Source organism: Manis pentadactyla, chromosome 17 (genome assembly GCF_030020395.1).
Source record: "Manis pentadactyla isolate mManPen7 chromosome 17, mManPen7.hap1, whole genome shotgun sequence".
Classification (NCBI taxonomy): domain Eukaryota; kingdom Metazoa; phylum Chordata; class Mammalia; order Pholidota; family Manidae; genus Manis; species Manis pentadactyla.
Genome location: NC_080035.1, coordinates 10,692,027 through 10,714,912, shown reverse-complemented (window position 1 = coordinate 10,714,912; position 22,886 = coordinate 10,692,027). Strand labels below are relative to the sequence as shown.

Here is a 22,886-nt window from a genome sequence, read left to right as displayed (position 1 = left end):
GGCCATCTGCAGGCCAGGAAGCAGGCTTCGTCAGGGACCAATCAGCTGGCGCCCTGATCTTGGACTTCCCAATCCCTAGAACTGTGAGATTTCAGTGTTTGTTGTTGAAGCCGCCTGATTTACAGCATTTTGTTATAGCAGCCCGAGCTGACTAAGGCACATAGTTCCTAACTCTTTCTTGGCCTTGAGATTTGCATGCAGGTCTGCTGACGCCAGTCCCCTTGACCTTGCTCTAGGCTGCCTCGTTTATTCTTCTCAACATCTTTCCTTTGGATTCAGTAAAAGAGGATGAGGCAGGGAGGGTCTTTGATCAGGTAGTGGCGGGTGGTAAGGTGGAGATCCTGCAAGAGCCATCACTGCCAGCCACAGATGTGGCGGCTGCCCCTCACCTGGAGCCAGGCCCCTGAGGAGAGAAAGGCCAAGGACTGTGGCAGAGGGGAGAGGGAGGGAGGCCCCAGACAGCAGAGTCCCCAGAGGTGCATCAGAGGAGGACTCTGCTGGGCGCTGCCATGGGAAAAGGAATGCTCTGTGCCATCGCCTGGACCCTGGGAGCTTTCACCATTATCCAACAGCAATACTTGCTTTCTAGGAACCAACTGTGCCTCCACTTCCATCTGCTATCGTGGGCACGACTTTGGGGTCACACTACAAAACCACACAGGGGCTTAAATGGGGTGGGGTGTTTCTTTCTCCAGATATGGCCTCAGGACAGGGCTGGGGTAAGGATCTTACCACACTGGAGGGAACCCAGTGCCAGGTAGCCCAAAGTATGGAGAAGGCAGGGGGGCTAAAAGCAAGCACAATAACATGGTGGAAATAATAATAAATATGAATAATGTATAACAGCAGCCAAGTACATCAGGCTTGCTAGCGGGTTCCTGTATCCACGGGCAGCCTTTCAGGGCAGAGCTGTGCGCCCTGGCCCCAGAGGCGCCTCCGGTCGGGGGAAGGGGCTGGACTGAACCTGCTGGACATGGGCCAGGGTCGTGGTGTGTTGATCACGGAAAACTGAATCGCATCTTCAGACAGTGTGAGAGTTTACTTAGAAAAAGCCTTGGAGAAACAGAAAAAAGTGTGTGGGTAAGAATGCGGAAGAATTGGAACCCTTGTGTGCCATGGGTAAGAATGCAAAATGACAGTGCAGCTGCTGTGGAAAACAGTATGAAAAGTCCTCAGGAAATTAAAAATAGAGCTATATATAAGCCAGCAGTATTACTCGTGGGTGTATATCTAAAAGAATTCGGAGCAGGATCTTGGAGGGATATTTTCACACCCATGTTCATTGCAGCATTATTCACAATAGCCAAGAGGTGGAGATGGTCCAAATGGTCATCCCTGGATGTGATGGAGAGAGAAAACATGCCATATCAGTACAAAGGAATGTTACGTAGCTTTAAGTATGAGATCCTGTCACATGCTTCGTCATGGAGGCAACTTGGGGACATTATGCTAAGTGAAATAAGCCAGTCACAAAAAGACAAACCCTGTGATTCCGTTCATATGAGGTATGTAAACTAGTCAGAACCATAAGAATAGAAAGTAGAAGGGTAATTGCCAAGGGCTGAGGGAAATTAGTGTTTAATGGGCAGAAAGTTTCAGTTTTTCAAGATGAAAAACTTCTAGAGATCTGTTGTACAACAATGTGAATATACATAGGGCTATACCCTTAAAACTATATGCTTAACACTGTATACTTTAAAATGCTTAAAAGTCTAAATTTAATGTTATATGTTTGAAACCGCAGTTAAAAAATAAAATTTAAATTAAAAAAAGAATCCCTTGGAGAGGTTCCCTTCTAAAATGAAGAATTCTTTGAAAATGTGATTCTCTTTTTCATATATATACCTTTGAATTGTTGTACATTGGATTTTCTTAAAGGGTCACTTGTACTTAGGTATGGGTGACTCCAGGGGGCAGTTACGGTGTCCCTGGATCTGCTGCCCCTGGTCCGCCACTCCTTTCTCCCACGTAATGGCATCATACGGTAGAATTGGAGTTCTCTGCCTAACAAGAGGCTTAAGAAAAACGTAAGAGGCTCCCACTTAACAGCCTCTAGAGGCAAATGCTTTGATAGAATTAAGGCCAGGGAGCTGGGCTGCCCCTTTCATGGAGTCCAGAGACCAGCACTGTGGTCCTGATCAGTTTCTGCATGTGGTATAATAAGAATATATATTTAGTCTTTGTTCTCAGTTCCTGGCACAGAGCTCCTAAAATCCTTGGACTGTCCTGGGTGATAGAAACAGCTTTTAATATTCATAAGGAGCCCCTTTGGAACACACCTACATTTATGCTAATGAGGTGACCTTGGGCTAAGCATGGCTAGACAGCTTCTGGGTGGGGCTGGTTGCCAGAGGAATCACCGTGTGATTTAGAGGGTTGGGATTTTCGGGGAAGGATAATGGGCTGAAGATTTCCGATCACCAACGGCCAAGGATTTAATCAGTCGTGACCATGTAATGAAACTTCATGAAACCCCTAAACGGGGTTTGGAGAACTTCTGGTTGGTGAACACATGGAGAAGCTCAGGGGTGGTGTGCCCTAAAGAAGATTTGGAAGCTCCATGTCTCTCTGCCCCATGCCTTGGCCTAAGCATCTCCTCCGTTTGGCTGTTCCTAAGCTGTATCTCTTATAATAAAACTGCAATTGTAAGTAAGCTGATTTTCTTACACTGTGTTCTGTGAGCTGTTCTAGCAGATTATCCAACCTAGGAGGGAGGTTGTGCGAACTCCCAGTTTATAGGCAGGCGGTCAGCACTGCTGGTGGCCCAGGACTTGCCACTGCTGTCTGAAGTGGGGGCAGGGTTGAGGGACTGAGCCCTTTAACTTACGGGATCCGACACTAACTCCAGGGCGATTGTGTCAGAATTGAATTGTAGGACATGCACTTGGCATCAGAGAAATGGAGAATTAGTTGGTGTCAGGAAATATCTCGGACTACATTTCCTCCCATATCCTGGAAAGAGCTCAGTCTGGGTTTCCTATTCCCTGATGACCCCACTCCAAGGAGCAGACGCCGCCTCTGGAGAGAGGACATGGGGCAGTGCCACCTGGCAGTGGGGTATGTATGGCCATCGGGAGGACCAAGCAAGGGGCTAGAGCTTGACTAATTGTGTGTCACATTCACCCTGAGCAGCCCAGTGGGACAGCCAGGCCTGTTGTTCCTGACCAGATGCCTCATTCTTGCCTGTGAGGCTCAGACAGAGATCATGAGCTCTGAAAAACACCGTATTGTTTGTGATGTCACCTCCGGAATGCTCTGAGTGCTTTGGTGACCATCGTCTGCGTAGGACTTATACCTGGCACCTCACATTGGTAAGGCTTTTTTTTTTTTTTTTGTAGATAATTATTTTTTATTGAAGGGTAGTTGACACACAGTATTACATTACATTAGTTTCAGGTGTACAACATAGTGATTCAACATTTATATACATGATAATTCTAGGTAATAGCTATCACCCTACCAGGCTGTTACAATATCTTGACTATATTCCTTATGCTATACATTACATCCCGGTTACTTATTTATTTTACAATTAGAAGTGTGTATATATACATATTTTTTTGTGAGGGCATCTCTCATATTTATTGATCAAATGGTTGTTGACAACAATAAAATTCTGTATAGGGGGGTCAATGCTCAATGCACAATCATTAAACCACCCCAAGCCTAATTTTCATCAGTCTCCAATCTTCTGAGGCATAACAAACAAGTTCTTACATGGAGAACAAATTCTTACATAGTGAATAAGTTACATAGTGAACAGTGCAAGGGCAGTCATCACAGAAACTTTCGGTTTTGCTCATGCATTATGAACTATAAACAGTCAGTTCAAATATGAATATTCATTTGATTTTTATACTTGATTTATATGTGGATACCACATTTCTCTCTTTATTATTATTATTTTTAATAAAATGCTGAAGTGGTAGGTAGATACAAGATAAAGGTAGAAAACATAGTTTAGTGTTGTAAGAGAGCAAATGTAGATGATCAGGTGTGTGCCTGTAGACTATGTGTTAATCCAAGCTAGACCAGGGCAATAAAACATCCACGTATGCAGAAGATTTCTCTCAGAACGGGGGGGGTGAGGTTCTAAGCCTCACGTCTGTTGATCCCCAATTTCTCACCTGATGGCCCCCCTGCGACTGTGCCTGTCTTAGGTTGTTCCTCCCTTGAGGAATCTTACCCGTCTCTGGCTAACCAGTCATCTTCCGGGGCCATACAGGGAAATGTGAAGTTGGTAAGTGAGAGAGAAGCCTTATTGTTTGAAATGGTTAGCTTTTTATTTCTTTGCATATTTATGCCCTGTGGCTTCTATGCCCAGCATTTGTCTTGAGGTCTCTTTACCACTTGGAAGAATTATGATACTCGGTAAATTTGATATGAGGCACGAATTCTATTTAAGGGTTGTAATTAGGAAGGAAGAAGAAAAGCTATAGAAGTAGCAGGCGGAAGAAAACATGGGAAGATTGATTATTTCTTTGACATATCTTCTTGTAGAGTAACTTCAGCATGTATAGGTTTTAAGCTACTACTTAAATTGCACACACACATTAACATAATAGGAGTGTAGTTACATAACCAAAGCATACCTGTAATTACCAGCCATCTCCAGTGAAACCAAGAAAACCAGTTAGGCACCTTAGTCATTTGTGAAAACTTGTCTATGATATGGTGGATATTGTCCAACTGAACTTGAACAGTCTGAGAGAAATCAGACAAATTAAAACAACCCATTCCTGGGGACTGTTCACATCCCATATGTTCTTTTAACAGTAAATAGTCTGTAGTTGTAAGATTTTGGAGTGCTACAATTTGCACTTCTCCTAATTCTTGGTTGAGTTCCAAGAGTATAGATCCAGTCAAATTTGTTGTTTTACTGTATGCACAGGCCAGCTTAGATATCTCCTTCCTCATTCCCATGGCAAGTCCAGGAACTGGTGTGATGGGTGCATCTACAGCTGTACCAGTGTGTGGATCTTTGTTGGGGTTTTTTGATGATCATCTTCTGGCATGAGTCTTGCAGAGAGTGGAGATGTTGGAAGTTCTTTTTCATATCGTATCTTAGTTCATTTTCGGGGTAGCCCAATTAGGCTTTGATCCTCTGTATAAACAAACAGACCCTTTGCCTACACTTTTATATGCCCTTTATACCCTTGTGTAGAACTCATTGGAGGTCTCCACACAGGAACTGCCTTTTTTTTTTTTTTGGTATCACTAATCTACACTTACATGACGAATATTATGTTTACTAGGCTCTCCCCTATACCAGGTCCCCCCTATAAACCCCTTTACAGTCACTGTCCATCAGCGTAGCAAAATGTTGTAGAATCCCTACTTGCCTTCTCTGTGTTGTACAGCCCTCCCCTTTCTCCCACCCCCCCATGCATGCTAATCTTAATACCCCCCTACTTCTCCCCCCTTATCCCTCCCTACCCACCCATCCTCCTCAGTCCCTTTCCCTTTGGTACCTGTTAGTCCATTCTTGAGTTCTGTGATTCTGCTGCTGTTTTGTTCCTTCAGTTTTTCCTTTGTTTTTATATTCCACAGATGAGTGAAATCATTTGGTATTTCTCTTTCTCCACTTGGCTTGTTTCACTGAGCATAATACCCTCCAGCTCCATCCATGTTGCTGCAAATGGTTGGATTTGCCCTTTTCTTATGGCTGAGTAGTATTCCATTGTGTATATGTACCACATCTTCTTTATCCATTCATCTATCGATGGACATTTAGGTTGCTTCCAATTCTTGGCTATTGTAAATAGTGCTGCGATAAACATAGGGGTGCATTGGTCTTTCTCAAACTTGATTGCTGCGTTCTTAGGGTAAATTCCTAGGAGTGCAATTCCTGGGTCAAATGGTAAGTCTGTTTTGAGCATTTTGATGTACCTCCATACTGCTTTCCACAATGGTTGAACTAACTTACATTCCCACCAGCAGTGTAGGAGGGTTCCCCTTTCTCCACAGCCTCGCCAACATTTGTTGTTGTTTGTCTTTTGGATGGCAGCCATCCTTACTGGTGTGAGGTGATACCTCATTGTAGTTTTAATTTGCATTTCTCTGATAATTAGCGATGTGGAGCATCTTTTCATGTGTCTGTTGGCCATCTGTATTTCTTTTTTGGAGAACCGTCTGTTCAGTTCCTTTGCCCATTTTTTAATTGGGTTATTTGTTTTTTGTTTGTTGAGGCGTGTGAGCTCTTTATATATTCTGGACGTCAAGCCTTTATCGGATGTGTCATTTTCAAATATATTCTCCCATACTGTAGGGTTCCTTTTTGTTCTATTGATGGTGTCTTTTGCTGTACAGAAGCTTTTCAGCTTAATATAGTCCCACTTATTCATTTTTGCTGTTGTTTTCCTTGCCCGGGGAGATATGTTCAAGAAGAGGTCACTCATGTTTATGTCTAAGAGGTTTTTGCTTATGTTTTCTCCAAGAGTTTAATGGTTTCATGAGATACATTCAGGTCTTTGATCCATTTTGAGTTTACTTTTGTATATGGGGTTAGACAATGGTCCAGTTTCATTCTCCTACATGTAGCTGTCCAGTTTTGCCAGCACCACCTGTTGAAGAGACTGTCATTTCGCCATTGTATGTCCATGGCTCCTTTGTCAAATATTAATTGACCATATATGTCTGGGTTAATGTCTGGATTGTCTAGTCTGTTCCATTGGTCTGTAGCTCTGTTCTTGTGCCAGTACCAAATTGTCTTGATTACTATGGCTTTATAGTAGAGCTTGAAGTTGGGGAGTGAGATCCCCCCTACTTTATTCTTTCTCAGGATTGCTTTGGCTATTCGGGGTCTTTGGTGTTTCCATATGAAGATTTGAATTATTTGTTCCAGTTCATTGAAGAATGTTGCTGGTAGTTTCATAGGGATTGCATCAAATCTCTATATTGCTTTGGGCAGGATGGCCATTTTGACGATATTAATTCTTCCTAGCCACGAGCATGGGATGAGTTTCCATCTGTTAGTGTCCCCTTTAATTTCTCTTAAGAGTGACTTGTAGTTTTCAGAGTATAGGTCTTTCACTTCTTTGGTTAGGTTTATTCCTAGGTATTTTATTTTTTTTGATGCAATTGTGAATGGAGTTGTTTTCCTGATTTCTCTTTCTGTTGGTTCATTGTTAGTGTATAGGAAAGCCACAGATTTCTGTGTGTTGATTTTGTATCCTACAACTTTGCTGTATTCCGATATCAGTTCTAGTAGTTTTGGGGTGGAGTCTTTAGGGTTTTTTATGTACAGTATCATGTCATCTGCAAATAGTGACAGTTTAACTTCTTCTTTACCAATCTGGATTCCTTGTATTTCTTTATTTTGTCTGATTGCCGTGGCTAGGACCTCCAGTACTATGTTAAATAACAGTGGAGAGAGTGGGCATCCCTGTCTAGTTACCGATCTCAGAGGAAATGCTTTCAGCTTCTCGCTGTTCAATATAATGTTGGCTGTGGGTTTATCATAGATGGCCTTTATTATGTTGAGGTACTTGCCCTCTATTCCCATTTTGCTGAGAGTTTTTATCATGAATGGATGTTGAACTTTGTCAAATGCTTTTTCAGCATCTATGGAGATGATCATGTGGTTTTTGTCTTTCTTTTTGTTGATGTGGTGGATGATGTTGATGGACTTTCGAATGTTGTACCATCCTTGCATCCCTGGGATGAATCCCACTTGGTCATGGTGTATGATCCTTTTGATGTATTTTTGAATTCGGTTTGCTAATATTTTGTTGAGTATTTTTGCATCTATGCTCATCAGGGATATTGGTCTGTAGTTTTCTTTTTTGGTGGGGTCTTTGCCCGGTTTTGGTATTAGGGTGATGTTAACTTCATAGAATGAGTTTGGGAGTATCCCCTCCTCCTCTATTTTTTGGAAAACTTTAAGCAGAATGGGTATTATGTCTTCCCTTTATGTCTGATAAAATTCCGAGGTAAATCCATCTGGCCCTGGGGTTTTGTTCTTTGGTAGTTTTTTGATTACCGCTTCAATTTCGTTGCTGGTAATTGGTCTGTTTAGATTTTCTGTTTCTTTCTGGGTCAGTCTTGGAAGGTTGTATTTTTCTAGGAAGTTGTCCATTTCTCCTAGGTTTCCCAGCTTGTTAGCATACAGGTTTTCATAGTATTGTCTAATAATTCTTTGTATTTCTGTGGGGTCCGTCATGATTTTTCCTTTCTCATTTCTGATACTGTTGATTTGTGTTGACTCTCTTTTCTTCTTAATAAGTCTGGCTAGAGGCTTATCGATTTTGTTTATTTTCTCAAAGAACCAGCTCTTGGTTTCATTGATTTTTGCTATTGTTTTATTCTTCTCAATTTTATTTATTTCTTCTCTGATCTTTATTATGTCCCTCCTTCTGCTGACCTTAGACCTCATTTGTTCTTCTTTTTTCCAATTTCGATAATTGTGACATTAGCCCATTCATTTGGGATTTTTCTTCCTTTTTAAAATATGCTGGGATTGCTATATACTTTCCTCTTAAGACTGCTTTTGCTGTGTCCCACAGAAGTTGGGGCTTAGTGTTGTTGTTGTCATTTGTTTCCATATATTGCTGGATCTCCATTTTGATTTGGTCATTGATCCATTGATTATTTAGGAGCGTGTTGTTAAGCCTCCATGTGTTGGTGAGCCTCTTTGCTTTCTTTGTACAGTTTATTTCTAGTTTTATGCCTTTGTGGTCTGAAAAGTTGGTTGGTAGGATTTCAATCTTTTGGAATTTTCTGAGGCTCTTTTTGTGGCCTAGTATGTGGTCTATTCTGGAGAATGTTCCATGTGCACTTGAGAAGAATGTATATCCTGTTGCTTTTGGATGTAGAGTTCTATAGATGTCTATTAGGTCCATCTGCTCTACTGTGTTGTTCAGTGCTTCCGTGTCCTTACTTATTTTCTGCCAGGTGGATCTGTCCTTTGGGGTGAGTGGTGTGTTGAAGTCTCCTAGAATGAATGCATTGCAGTCTCTTTCCCCCTTTAGTTCCGTTAGTATTTGTTTCACATATGCTGGTGCTCCTGTGTTGGGTGCGTATATATTTAGAATGGTTGTATCCTCTTGTTTGACTGAGCCCTTTATCATTATGTAGTGCCCTTCTTTATCTCTTGTTACTTTCTTTGTTTTGAAGTCTATTTTGTCTGATATTAGTACTGCAACCCCTGCTTTCTTCTCGCTATTGTTTGCCTGAAATGTTTTTCCATCCCTTGACTTTTAGTCTGTACATGTCTTTGGATTTGAGGTGAGTTTCTTGTAAGCAGCATATAGTTGGGTCTTGCTTTTTTATCCATTCTATTACTCTGTGTCTTTTGATTGGTGCATTCAGCCCATTAACATTTAGGGTGACTATTGAAAGATATGTTCTTATTTCCATTGCAGGCTTTAATTCGTGGTTACCAAAGGTTCAAGGTTAGCCTCTTTAGTATCTTACTGCCTAACTTAGCTCGCTCATTGAGCTGTTATATACACTGTCTGGAGATTCTTTTCTTCTCTACCTTCTTATTCCTCCTCCTCGAATCTTCATATGTTGGGTGTTTTGTGCTGTGCTCTTTCTAGGAGTGCTCCCATCTAGAGCAATCCCTGTAAGATGTCCTGTAGAGGTGGTTTGTGGAAAGCAAATTCCCTCAGCTTTTGTTTGTCTGGGAATTGTTTACTCCCACCACCATATTTGAATGATAGTCGTGGTGGATACAGTATCCTTGGTTCAAGGCCCTTCTGTTTCATTGTATTAAATATATCATGCCATTCTCTTCTGGCCTGTAGGGTTTCTGTCGAGAAGTCTGATGTTAGCCTGATGGGTTTTCCTTTATAGGTGACCTTTTTCTCGCTGGCTGCCTTTAAAACTCTTTCCTTGTCCTTGATCTTTCCCATTTTAATTATTATGTGTCTTGGTGTTGTCCTCCTTGGATCCTTTCTGTTGGAGGTTCTGTGTATTTCCGTGGTCTTTTCGATTATTTCCTCCCCCAGTTTGGGGAAGTTTTCAGCAATTATTTCTTCTAAGATACTTTCCATCCCTTTTCCTCTCTCTTCTTCTTCTGGTACCCCTATAATATGGATATTGTTCCTTTTGGATTGGTCACACAGTTCTCTTAATATTGTTTCATTCCTGGAGATCCTTTTATCTCTCTCTATGTCAGCTTCTATGCGTTCCTGTTCTCTGGTTTCAATTCCATCAATGGCCTCTTGCATCGTATCCATTCTGCTTATAAACCATTCCAGAGTTTGTTTCATTTCTGTAATCTCCTTTCTGGCATCTGTGATCTCCTTCCGGACTTCATCCCATTTCTCTTGCGTATTTCTCTGCATCTCTGTCAGCATGTTTATGATTCTTATTTTGAATTCTTTGTCAGGAAGACTGGTTAGGTCTGTCTCCTTCTCTGGTGTTGTGTCTGTGATCTTTGTCTGCCTGTAGCTTTGCCTTTTCATGGTGATAGGAATAGTCTGCAGAACTGGGACGAGTGACGGCTGGAAGGACTTCCCTTCTTGTTGGTTTGTGGCCCTCCTCTCCTGGGAGAACAGCGACCTCTAGTGGCTTGTGCTGCGCAGCTGCGCGCAGACAGGGCTTCTGCTTCCTGCCCGGCTGCTATGGAGTTTATCTCCGCTGTTGCTGTGGGCGTGGCCTGGCTCGGGCAGCTACTCCAAAATGGTGGAGTCGCGTTGGAGCAGGAGCGGCCTGGAGGCTATTTATCTCCATAAGGGGCCTCCCTATCCCTGCAGGGGTTAGGGTGCCCAGAGATCCCGGATTCCCTACCTCTGGATTAAGTCTCCCTCCCTGCCCCTTTAAGACTTCCAAAAAGCACCCGCCAAAACAAAACAATGACCAAAAAAAAAAAGTGGCCCCTCGTTTTTCTTTATTCTCCTGCGCCAGCCTCAGGCATCTGCTCACTGGTCTTGTTGCCCTGTTTCCCTAGTATTGGGGTCCCTATCCCTTTAAGACTTCCAAAAAGCGCTCGCCAAAACAAAACAGCAAAAAAAAAAAAAAAAATGGTCGCTCACTTTTCTGGTGTCCTCTGGTGCCCGGCCTCCAGTGCCCGCTCACTGTTCTTGCTGCCCTGTTTCCCTAGCATCCAGGGCCCCCCGCGCACGCACTGTGTCTGCACTCTGGCCCGGATGGCGGGGGCTGGGTGCTTGGCAGTCCTGGGCTCTGTCTCCCTCCTGCTCTGCCTGCTCTTCTCCCGCCGGGAGCTGGGGGGAGGGGCGCTCGGCTCCCGCGGGGCCGGGGCTTGTATCTCACCCCCTTCGCGAGGCGCTGGGTTCTCTCAGGTGTGGATGTGGTCTGGATATTGTCCCGTGTCCTCTGGTCTTTATTCTAGGAAGAGTTGTCTTTGTTATATTTTCATAGATATATGTGGTTTTGGGAGGAGATTTCCACTGCTCTACTCACGCCACCATCTTGGCTCCTCCCCTCTTGTAAGGCTTTTTAGTTAAGATAGAAATAATAATCTCCCAAAAGGTAGTAAGTGTAGGTGTCTCTGTTCCAGGGACTGTCGGAAAGCTTTTCCACCAACCGTAATACCTATCTTAATTTGTGTTCAGAGGGGGATAAAGCTTCTTATCAGATATCATCACATTCTTTCAGACTCAGGTTTTCATGATGTGAATAACTGACAAAAGGCGATAAGGGAGTAGAAAGCCCTCTGATTCTCAGGTGAGCACCAGAGGCCTGGAGCACAGGCCGGGAGAATGTCTCGTTTTCTCTTTTCCACACCACTCACAGCCAAACATTATAAGAGATACCAGACCTGAAAGCCTAGAAATTCCAGTCAATGTGATTCTACCTCAGGTAGGGATCATCACAGAAGGACACAACCTACAAGTTTTAGCCAGGAAAATCCTCCTTTTTAAAAACTCCCGCAGGACAGTATAGAGCAAATGGCATTGTCGTGACCTCTGGCTCTATCTGTGAGTCAGCTGCCAATCACCTGTGTGCCCGGGGGAGGGATCTTGGCCACTCTGGGCCCTGGGGTCCTCATCCCCCAAATGAGGAGGGTGGGTTAGGTGATCTGGTCTGGTAGACCTTCCATTTGAAGTTTCTGTGATACTCTGAAATAAGTCAGTTTTCTCAAAGTTAAATCTTCTGGTCCTCGCTGTTGTGTAACCACTCTGGATTTCTGGGGGGAGAATTAGAACTGGGGCTTGGGATCAAGTGCATATGACTCAGTCCATGAGTAGCAGACCTAGCATGAGGCCCAAGGATTACTGGGCCACCTGGAGGTACCGGGAGAATTAAGTCCTGCTATACACCAGAAATGGCGTATAAGGGCGGTGGGCCCCAGGGATTCCGTAGGGAGGCCAATGATGAGATGAAGTCTTGACAGGCTTGAGATTCTCAGGTCTCCCGCTAAGCCGCCGTTTCCTCGGTGCGGTCCTCCTGATTGGATTGTTCCTACTGCTGTGTCACAGAAAGGGCAGCCTTGCTTCTCCAGAGTCACCCAAGGCCCTGTGGAAGACCACAGTGGTGCAGCTGGAGGGGCCGAAACGTAGGGTGGAGGAATCCAGTGCAGAGGTAACTGAAAGCTCTGTCCGGGGCTGTGTAGCCACAGGGTTGGTCACCAGTGGGCGTCGTGTGTGTGTGTGTGTGTGTGTATACATATAAATATCTCCTTTTTTTCCCCCAAAGCCATCTCTTTTTAAGGGTTTTCAGAACAAGATTAGAAAGCAAACCTTCAGCATTCTATCTGTAGGGAGAGGTGATTTTAATAATCTAGGCAAGTATGTTCACCAGGAAGGAAAAATAAAGAGAAAAAAAATTGTCTGGCTATTTGTTTTCACATTTTCCTTAGAACTCTGTAATGAGCAATACTTCTCTATCCATTTTAGCTTATGAAACTTAGAATGTAAGCTAACTTTCTCCTGATCGTTAGATAAGATGGCTTGCCCACAGGGTCCCCAACGTGTGGGAACCTTGTTTTAGGTCCGATTTTTTCTACATGAATCGTGCAGGTAGTTTCGTTGGCCACTACTCCCCCGAGCGTGGGTGGGTGTTGCTCCTTTGTTTCATTCACAGCCCACATAAATCAATCTTTATGTCACTAAGGGACAAGCAGAGGGTGCCAACCTGGGGGTGGGGCTGGGGCTGGGGAGATAGGATTTAAAATAGTGTGTGACATTTGGCAGAGTGGGGAAAGTCTTCCATCTGCACGGAGCACGACTCTACCCACCCAGCTCCCCGAAACAGCCCAGCATGGAGGAAGGGGAGGGTAAGCAGACCTGGGGAGTGCTTTAAGGAGGCTCAGGCTATTCTGCGGCCATGTACTTTCCGCACTGCAGGACCTGCTTCTGCTGCCGGGGTCTGGGAGGGTACGGAGGGAGGGGATGACAGGATACCTGCTGCCAGGGCACACGTGCCCCACTTGGGCAGAGGTGGCCTCATGGGTACACCTGCCAGGGGGGCACAAGTCATGCGCTGGGTTTCTGGCAACTGCCAGGATTCTCTAGGCTGGCCCTCTGGGGGAGGGGTCTGGGTGTCTGTAAGTTTAGATGATCTGAGCCACTACCAGAGCTGTGAGAGGGACCGATGTGCTCATTATATCCCCCAGACGAGGTGGCGCGTGGCTCAGGGGAAAGGACTGATCTGGTTAACAAGGGGAGGAAAAAATATTGACTGAGGGCTGATTTGATCATGCGTGGGGCGCTGGGCCTTGACAGCCTGCGGCAGAGAATGTGCAGGCATAGGAACTGGGAGGCCCAGGAGCCCCACTGGTAGTGGCAGAGCTGGAGGTTGGGGCTGGTCAGTGCCCATGCTCCCTGCTGTGCCACGCGCTGGGTCACGCCTTAGCGCCCTGCTGCTTCTTGGGCTTTTAGGAGGCAGTGCCTCCCCTTCCCCCATCCTAACTGCTTGCTCGTGAGCCCCTGCAGGAGTCTGCCACCTGCTCCTTTATTCTGGGGCTGGGTCCACTCCGTTTAGAAGGGAATTGCGGTAGCAGCACCGTTTCCAGAAAATGCCTCTGGCCTTCCAGCTCCCTACCACGCGGGTGGGTGGGTCGGGGTCGGGGGCGGGGGGTTGGGGGTTGGGGCTTCTCAATTACTTTGCAAATGCCTGGGATTTCACTCTTTGTTATCACCCTGAGGTATTTTCAGGTATTACCGATTTCCAGTTTTTCTTCCTCACATTAAATATTTGTGTTTTCTGGTCTGCTCCCTCCAGCACATTAACTTGCCAGCCATCAGTGTTATTTCCTGCCCAAGTAGCTGACCTCCTGGATCCTTTGAAAGGAATGATTGGGTTCTCAGGGGCCCCACATTTCCCTAGTGAATTTCCTGAACGTGCTGTTTACAACCAGATCCTTAATGCAGGGGCTACGCCGACGATCACAGTGAGCTCTGGCAGCACCCCCTAGTGCCTATCTCACCCCTCTCTTTTCTCAGTCTCCTTTGTTTAGCCTTGTTCTTCAGAAGCTGTGGCATCTGACAATACCTGTATCTCTCCCAGTTTGAATGACTTTTAGGAGGAGAAAGATTCCTGAAGATTCTATGTTAAGCAGTTAGCTAAAACTGCCACATACGATGATGCATTTTTCCTTATTGCTGTCAATGTTACAATTCTATCGAAATCACATTGACCTGTGAATTACCCTCTCACCTGTTCATGATTACTAAAGCCAGCATTGACTTTATCATGGTACCAGGGAGCTGAGTCAATTTAAAAATATGATAGTGAGACTCAGCCTTTGTCACCTCAACTGAAAATTAGTGGCAGATTGGCTCTTCTTCCAGAATTCTGGGGCCTCTCTGCTTCACGTGCTTAAAAAGTCCCTCAGACGGCTGATGTTCTCTGATTGTAACCCTCAGTAATGTTGCAAAGCAAGCGTTTAAAAAACTTGGTCAATAGGCTAGGAGTTTCCCAGCGGTGTTTGGACATCTTTCTGGTCTGTGGTAGCCACAGTTTTCCAGGAACAGAGAGAGCGTCATTGTGAGTCAGCTAAGCCTGGATAGTCACTCTGCCACCATCCAGTCCTGTCCCCAAACTCTTCAGATGAGAGGCCACCAACACTAGAGACTTCACCTCAGAAGATCCCACCCAGAAAATCCTGTTCCTTAAAGAAACCCTGTAGCGTCAGTCAGAGCCTTTGGTCTCATCACCTCCCCTTGCTCTTTGGCCCCTCTTTCCAGTGACTACTTCCTCCTGCTGCCCACTTGTCACGAGGCTGGTCGATCTGACAAGGCAACACAGCTGCGATTTCAAGCGGTGATTTAAAGCATTTTCCTTCTAGGGCCACTTCCCTTTGAAAAGGAGACGCTGGGGAGAGGGCCAGGCCTGATACTAAGGAAGGTCTCCCATCTATAGGGTGGGATTTAGGCCTCTGTGAGGGAGATGCTTGTGCCCAGGGTCCTTCCTGGACCCCCAGTACTAACAGATCTTAGGTCACGGTTTGAGCACGTTGCTCCTGAGGGCAGAGTTTCTTGATCACCCTCCTAACAAGGCCTGATAGAAAGGTGTGACTGTACGCCCTACTGCATCCATCCTCATGGCCATTCTTTTAATTTTCAGGACTAGGGTTGTCAAAAAAATAAGGGACAAATCCCTGTCCTTAGAGAATTGCAATGTATTCATGTGGGGAGAATATGAGATAGGACACCAGAAAACCACTGCAAAGTAATGATTGCAACACATGCAAAATAAAATATCTGGTCATTGTAAAGAGCTAGAATGATCATGCCATTTGGAATCAGGTATCCTGATTTTCAACCCTGGCTCTGCCCCCTTGCGTGCTGTGTGATTGTAGGTAGAACCATAGTAGCTCTTTTTGGTAAATTATTCCATATGAATATGGAAACAATTAGCATATCATCACATAATAGTCACTCAGCAAGTGTTATTTCTTTTTTCTGGTTCTATAAATCTTCCTTTAAGGAAATGCTAAGCAACCCTTTTTGGGAATCTTCAGTAAGTTCTCTATAAATTAAAAACTGTCATATATTCTCATTTTATTTTTGAACTGTATAACGAACTGGTTGAAATAAATAAGGCAGATGTTAGTAAGGTTGCTCTGGTTGGTCATGTAGGTTGTTCGCTGCAACAACAGTTGTGAAGGGAATCCACTAACGTTAGTCATTGTACAACCTGCACAAACATATAGGGTGGTTCTGATCACGTTAGCAGCCACATTTTCTAGTTATGGAAATGGAGGCACAGGTATTGAGTGATTTTGTGAAGGTCAAGCGCTCACACAGTGTAGAGCTCTTCAGGTCTTACAATGTCTGGTCCCCGGATCTCCATACCTTACCTGCATTGATGCTTGTTGCACTTTGACTTCCCTCATTTGCACCAAGAAATATTTGGTGCTGTTCACTGATTTTTCAAATTGACTGGAAGTTCCCTGAGGGCAGGATCTGAGACCAGATGCCGAATTCATTAACATAAATGTGGAAGGAAGAATTAATTGGTGCAAGAATATTCAGAGTGGAATAGAATATAATGGGTGAGGAGTTTTCACAGGGCCAAGAAAGAACTTTCCTGTGAGGTCTAAGTCCAGCAAGGTCTGGTTGGAATTGGGGAAAATACCACAAGAAAGGAAGAATTGTCTTGGCTCAATGTTTTTCCAAAGTTCAATCATGAGTCTTGGCATATCTGAAATGCCTGTACATTTAGTATTTTCCTTAAATCTCACTTTCATAAATAGAAAAGGTGCTGCTTTATTTTAGCCTCATCTTCATACTATCCATAGTATTATGGGTTTGATAAAATTGGTATGTTTTTCTAATATCCATTAAAATAAACATATGGCTATTAAAAATTTTCAAAAATGTTTTTGTATTCTAAGAAACTAGGTCACGAGGTCAGACTGGACTTGACCTCCTCCTTGGTCCTATCTGGGGAATAGGAAGAAAGAATTAGGGCCCAGTTGTAAGAGGAGGATTTGGTTTACTGGGTGAGGAAGTACTGAGAGTTCATCAACATTTTCTGGATCATGTGCTGTGGACATGGAACAGAGAAGGCACAGGGTCTGCTTGATAAGCACTGGCTGTTTAAAGGAGGGGACAAGACATCAGTTCAGTTGGTAAAAGATGGCTGCTGGGCCCATAATGGTGCCTGTGTACAAACACGGATCCACTAGACCAGACAAAGTTAGACCAAGAGAGCATTTAGGGATAATGCCACTGACCCTTCATTACACAGAAGTGGACAGCAAAGCCAGATGGTGAGGAGGTGTAACTGAGGCCCCTAGATGGGATGCATAAGGACAACGGCCCAAACAGCCAGACTGTCTGTAGCTAGGGACCTGCCACCCACATGTCAAAGTTTTATACAGTGCATTTCTGTTGAAGAGACAGTCAAAAATTCCTTGGGCATGCAATGCAGAATAAAGGCCGCTGAGCAGGATGCTTTAAAGGCCATCATGGATATCCTGAACAGGTCTAAAGCATAGGATTCCTCTTTGGACAATTAGTTGGATCAAGATGACTGTCTCTGAAACCAATCAGTCATAAAATAGAAATAAGATGATCTAGGAAATTTGAATACTCAATATTTGCTGATATTAAGGGATCGTTGTTTAATTTTAAAGGGATGATAATGACTTTTGCTTTAAAAACACATTAATGGATTTATGGGTAAAATGACACAAAGTCTACACTTTGTTTTAAAATAACCCAGTAGTGGGGGAATGGTTGTGGAATCAGGTGAAGGTAAACATGAGACAAATGTGGCCTTGATTTGATAACTGCTCAAGCTGGGTGTTGGGAGTGTGGAAAATTATCAGATTATTCTTTTTGTATATGTTTGAAGTTTTCCATAATAAGTCAGTGAAAAGCATCCTGATGCACCAGAATCCTGCAAACACTTTGATGAATCCGTGGTGGTTTCCCACGTGGGTGCTTCACATGTGTAAGTTCAGGGAAGCAGAAGTGGTGTTGTGACTTTAGTGAGTAAACTAGTGCTGGTTATATAAGTTCTCTGAGTTTGTTCCTCCATTCGTGGAATAGGAATAATAATACCGTATCAAGTCAGTGTCGTGAGGGTTAAATGAATTCAGCAGGTAGAATGCTCAGCTCAGGGCCTGGCACAAAACTGTGGCTTAATATTTGTTTCTTCCTTCTCCTTCTCAAAAATGGGATATACATTGTTGAGTAAAATCACAATTTCCATAGTAACGTCTTCCAGGGCAAGATCCTGCTGAGACAGAGTCCTGCACTGGCTGGTGTGAGGCTAGAGAGGACTTCTCAATATTCACTCCTTTGTGACTGTGCCTGGTCTGCCCAGAGGTCTGGACCAAGGGAAGGGGCCTTACATTGACCAGGCCGCAGTCTGGCCTATCCACAGTGAGATTCATTCTGATCTCAGGTTCAGCCGCAAGAGCCAATGTGTGTTCCCAACTGGAAGTATGAAAACCACAGAGGCTGGATTTATTGAAGGTAAATAAAGTTTTGATTACTGCGTGCCCTGGCACCCTCACTATCTGGATGATTAAGCACATCCTTATGAAGTTAATGACTTGCTTATTGTAAAGTTAATGGCATAGAACTATGCCTTCTATTTATCTAGCTCTTTAGGCTTAAAGTTCTAGCTAACTTTATACACTGTGCACATTATATATCCCTATGTATTATACAGATAACCCTACTTGTTTTCTATCTTCTCTACCTGTAAATTTGTGAAAATAATGTAAGAAATGAGGATATTTGATATTTGGAGAGTATTGTGATGTACTTGGATAAAATGCTTTCGGTATATTTAGAAGTACCTATCATGATCTTATTTTTATTTAAATTAATTGCAGCAGTTGTCACTCCTTCTCCAGGATGCATTCCACCTGTTCACCACTTTTTGAATACATCTCAGAATTCTTCCATTAGTGAAATGTAGTTTTCTTGATGACAATACCTTACTGTTCTATGGCACTTGGCAGTTTTCAAAACACTTTTGCATTCATTACCTCATTCAAAACAGTGTCATGAAGTAAGGACATATTTTTATTTCCATTTTACAGGTACATTTTACTGATTTTCAATGTTGGAAGGTGCCTGTAAGATCATGGGGTCAGACTCTTTTTTTACTGGTGAAAAATCTGGGTCTCAGAGATGAGAGAGCTCCCTCCAGTGTCACACTCCCCATCAATGACAGAACCCAGATGAGAATCTCTGTGACCCACAGTCTTGAACTTTAACCCTGGTGTAAACCCCACCTGGGCAAACCACCCATTCCACTTGGCTTAGAGCCATTCTGACCCCCGGCAGCCAGAATCCCTTGAGAGAGCTGGATAGAAATGCAGATTCCATACCCCAGCCTGAGGGAATAGGCCTTGCAATTAAGAGGCTCAGAAATCAGCATTTAAAACACACTGAGATGATCCTTCTGTACCGAGGAAGTGGAAGAGCTACTGGCTTATTGTATTTAAGCTCCGTGGATCTGATCCCCTTTTTATACGGTTGTCTTGAAGTTCATGACTGCCGTCATGAATCCCTCTTTATGAACTTCTCAGGGTCCTTTGCTGTCTTTGTTAGCACATGTTGAATTCTCATTGTTCACGGGTATCTGTGATGATACCTTTCCTTTCTAAAATTCACAGCGGGACTCTGCTCTGAGCACACCATTGTGTTGGCGGATGTTAAAGAGGCTGCTGGCAGGACAGACTCAGGGGCGTCTGAGAGCAGAGAATGAACCGGAACTGGCCAAGGGAGAAGGCTGGGCCGACGGAGAGCACCACCATTTGGACACAGAAATTTGGGCAGCTGTAGAGGTGACTCATACTGCCCCTCTGCGCATGCCAATTGCAAGCACACATCTGCAGCTGGGGCAGATTGAGAACAGTGTTCCTCCCCTAGGGTGACGGGAGTGTGCAGTAGCCCGCACTTAGTGCTTTCGTACATTACCTCTTTTAGACTCCCAAAAAACCTCCATGAGGCAAGGCAGTAGATGCAATTATCCAGACTTGAAAATGTGGAAACTGAAACTCAGATAATTTGCCCATGTTTTTATAACTGATAAAATAGTGAGGCCAGGAATCAAAACACCTGATTGGCTCCAAAATTAGTGCCTTTAATCTCCACAACATAGAGTTGATTCTCATTATTCACAGATTCTCTATTTGCTTATGAATGACCACTTGCTAAAATATGTTTGTAACCCCAAAATCCGTACTTGTGGCACTTTGCCGGCCGTTCACGGACACGCACAGTGATGGAGCATTTGAGTTAACTGATGGCGCATCCCCAGCTGTGGGGGCTTGTCTCAGCTCTCAGACTGTAAAATAGTGTCCTTTTTACAGTCTATTTATTACCACGTTTTTCATGTTTTTGTGCCTTTCAATGGTGATTTCACTGTTTAAAATGGCGCAAGCACAGTGCTGGTGTCCTGTCTAGTATTCCTAAGTGCAAGAAGGATGTGCCTTATGGAGAGAACACATGCTAGGTAACCTTTGGGCATGAGGTATAGTGCTGTTGGCCCAGAACTCAATGGTAATGAGTCAACAATACATGTTAAAGGTGTCACTCAACAGAAAAACAGATAAGACAAGGTCACCTACTGATTGGCTAACAAAAATGTGACTGGGGTCTGGCAGGACCCTAACGCTGTGTTTGTCCTAGGAGCAACGGCTGGGTACTCCACAATCCAGGGTTTGTGGTGACTTTATAGAACAGAACTGTTGCAGATTATAAGAATCAATTGTATTTCCTCGTGAGCATCCCCGAAAGCCAAGCACAAGAGGGCGATGCCCACTGTGGTCAGGCCAGACTGTCCGACTGGGCTTATGGTGGGGCAGCCCGGCCTCCTGGCTCAGACAGCCTTGGGTGTGTCGGCTCTTGCACTGACTCTGGGCTTCCCTGTTTTCTCCTGCAGAGGGGCACAGCTGAGCCCTTCCTGAGGCTCCTCAACTTGTACCCAACCCCACGCTGTGCCAGGCAGGCCACCCTGCCCAGGCTGAGCCGCAGGGTGGTCAGCCAGCATTCCTACCCACTGAATTGCTTCTCCTCTGTGCCCTTGGACCCCTTGGAGCACCCCACCTCCCAGGCAGACCTTGAGCTGGATTACAATCCTCCCCGTGTGCAGCTCAGCGATGAGATGTTCGTCTTCCAGGACCGGAGGTGGGTGAGCAAAAACCGCCGCCTGCAGTCCTCCTACTTCTCCCCCTCCTCCTCCTTCCACCACAAGCTGCAGCCCAAGAGGCTGTCCAGGGAGCTCCTGCTGCGGGACGAGAACAAGGCCCTCTGCCAGGAGAACAAGATCCTGCAGAGCTTCTGGGAGGAGCACAAGACCACTCTGGGCTGGGAGGAGAGCAGGGCCTCCTCGCCACTGCTGCCCAAGGACAGCACGTCCCTGGAGGCGGCGAAGAAGGACCCGGCCCTGCAGATGCACCGCAGCAAGGAGGACGGCACCCTTCAGCTCCTCAGGGGGGAGAACTGTGCCCCGAAGCAGCTGCTTGAGCAGAGAAGGGCCTACTGGGCCCAGGTGGGGAAGACGACCCCTGCTGAGGAGGACAGGCGGGCCCCCCTGCTCCACGAGGAGCCCCACAGCCCCAGGCTGCTGCCGGACCAGGGCCCAGGCCTCTCTTCTCCCTCTGAGGAGCCAAAGCCCTGGGACCTGCAGGAGGACCCCAAGACGCTCCGTGCCCTGCGTGAGATGGTCAACAACCTCTCTTCGTCTTCCAGGCAGGAGGAAAGCAGAGGCGGCCCTGGCCTGCCTGACGGGGGCCAGTCGCTGGAGCTGCTGAGAGAGATGAACCAGGTGAGGCAGGCCCTGCAGTCCCTGCAGGAGGAGAACCAGAACGTGCAGGCCCTGCAGGAGGAGCACAGGGCCCTGCACGTGCTGCGTGAGGAGCACAGGGCTTTCCGGGAGGAGAGCAGGGCCCTGTGGGAGAACAACACGCTGCAGCTGCAGCAGAGGCTGGTCATCGACACAGTGACAGAGGTCCCCACCAGGATGCAGACGCTCGTCGAGGAACTCTCTGCCTTAACGCCGGCCAGGAGCAAGGAACCCAAAAAGCCCAGCAGGGTCTGAGGCCTCCAAGACTCATGGAGGCCCCTAGGCGTCGGGCACAGAACCCTCAGTCAAAGTAAACCTGCCTTCCGTTTGTCTTCCCGGCCTTCATGCACCAGCTCGGGCCTGTTGAAGAGAAGAATTACAGGCCTTCCTAAACTCAGAGAAGTAATAAAGGCGTGAGGAGGCTGGAGCCAGTCAACACTAGTATGCTGCTCTGGCTTTTTCTTTTTTCTTCTTTTTAATTTTTTATTTATGTATTATTAATATACACTCTTATGAAGGTTTCACATGAAAAACAACGTGGTTACTACATTTACCCATATTATCAAGTCCCCACCCACACCCCAATGCAGGCACTGTCCATCAGTGTAGTAAGATGCCACAGAGTCACTGTTTGCCTTCTCTGTGCTACACTGTTCTCCCCGTGATCCCCCTCCAACACCATGTGTACTAAACATAACACCTCTCAGTCCCCTTCTCCCTCCTTCCTCACCCGCCCTTCCACAGTCTCCCCTTTGGTAACCGCTAGTCCCTTCTTGGAGTCTCTGAGTCTGCTGCTATTTTGTTCCTTCAGTTTTGCTTCGTTGTTATACTCCACAAATGATGGAAATCATTTGGCACTTGTCTTTCTCCACCTGGCTTATTTCACTGAGCATAATATCCTCCAGCTCCATCCATGTTGTTGCAAATGGTAGGATTTGTTTCTTTCTTATGGCTGAATAGTATTCCATTGTGTATATGTACCACCTCTTCTTTAGCTATTCATCTACTGATGGACACTTAGGTTGCTTTGAGATCTTGGCTGTTGTAAAAAGTGCTGCAATAAACATAGGGGTGCATATGTCTTTTTGAATCTGAGAAGTCGTATTCTTTGGGTAAATTCCAAGAAGTGGGATTCCCAGGTCAAATGGTATTTCTATTTTTAGTTTTTTGAGAAACCTCCATATTGCTTCTAGCTTACATTCCCACCAGCAGTGTAGGAG

The 22,886-nt window shown here is 45.1% G+C and overlaps 1 protein-coding gene across 2 annotated transcripts; it reads left to right on the top strand.

Annotated features, from left to right (window-relative positions):
* The first annotated feature begins 3,236 nt into the window (after positions 1 to 3,236).
* Positions 3,237 to 21,921, top strand: CBY2 (chibby family member 2). 2 transcript variants are annotated; one of them, XM_036889748.2, is made up of 3 exons: positions 3,237 to 3,311; positions 11,692 to 11,766; positions 20,764 to 21,921. In XM_036889748.2, the coding sequence occupies exons 1-3, from the start codon at positions 3,237 to 3,239 to the stop codon at positions 21,919 to 21,921; spliced, it is 1,308 nt and encodes a 435-aa protein (XP_036745643.2). The 2 variants fall into 2 exon arrangements, with proteins under 2 accessions (XP_036745643.2, XP_057350492.1); XM_057494509.1 differs by lacking the exon at positions 11,692 to 11,766.
* The last annotated feature ends 965 nt before the right edge of the window (positions 21,922 to 22,886 follow it).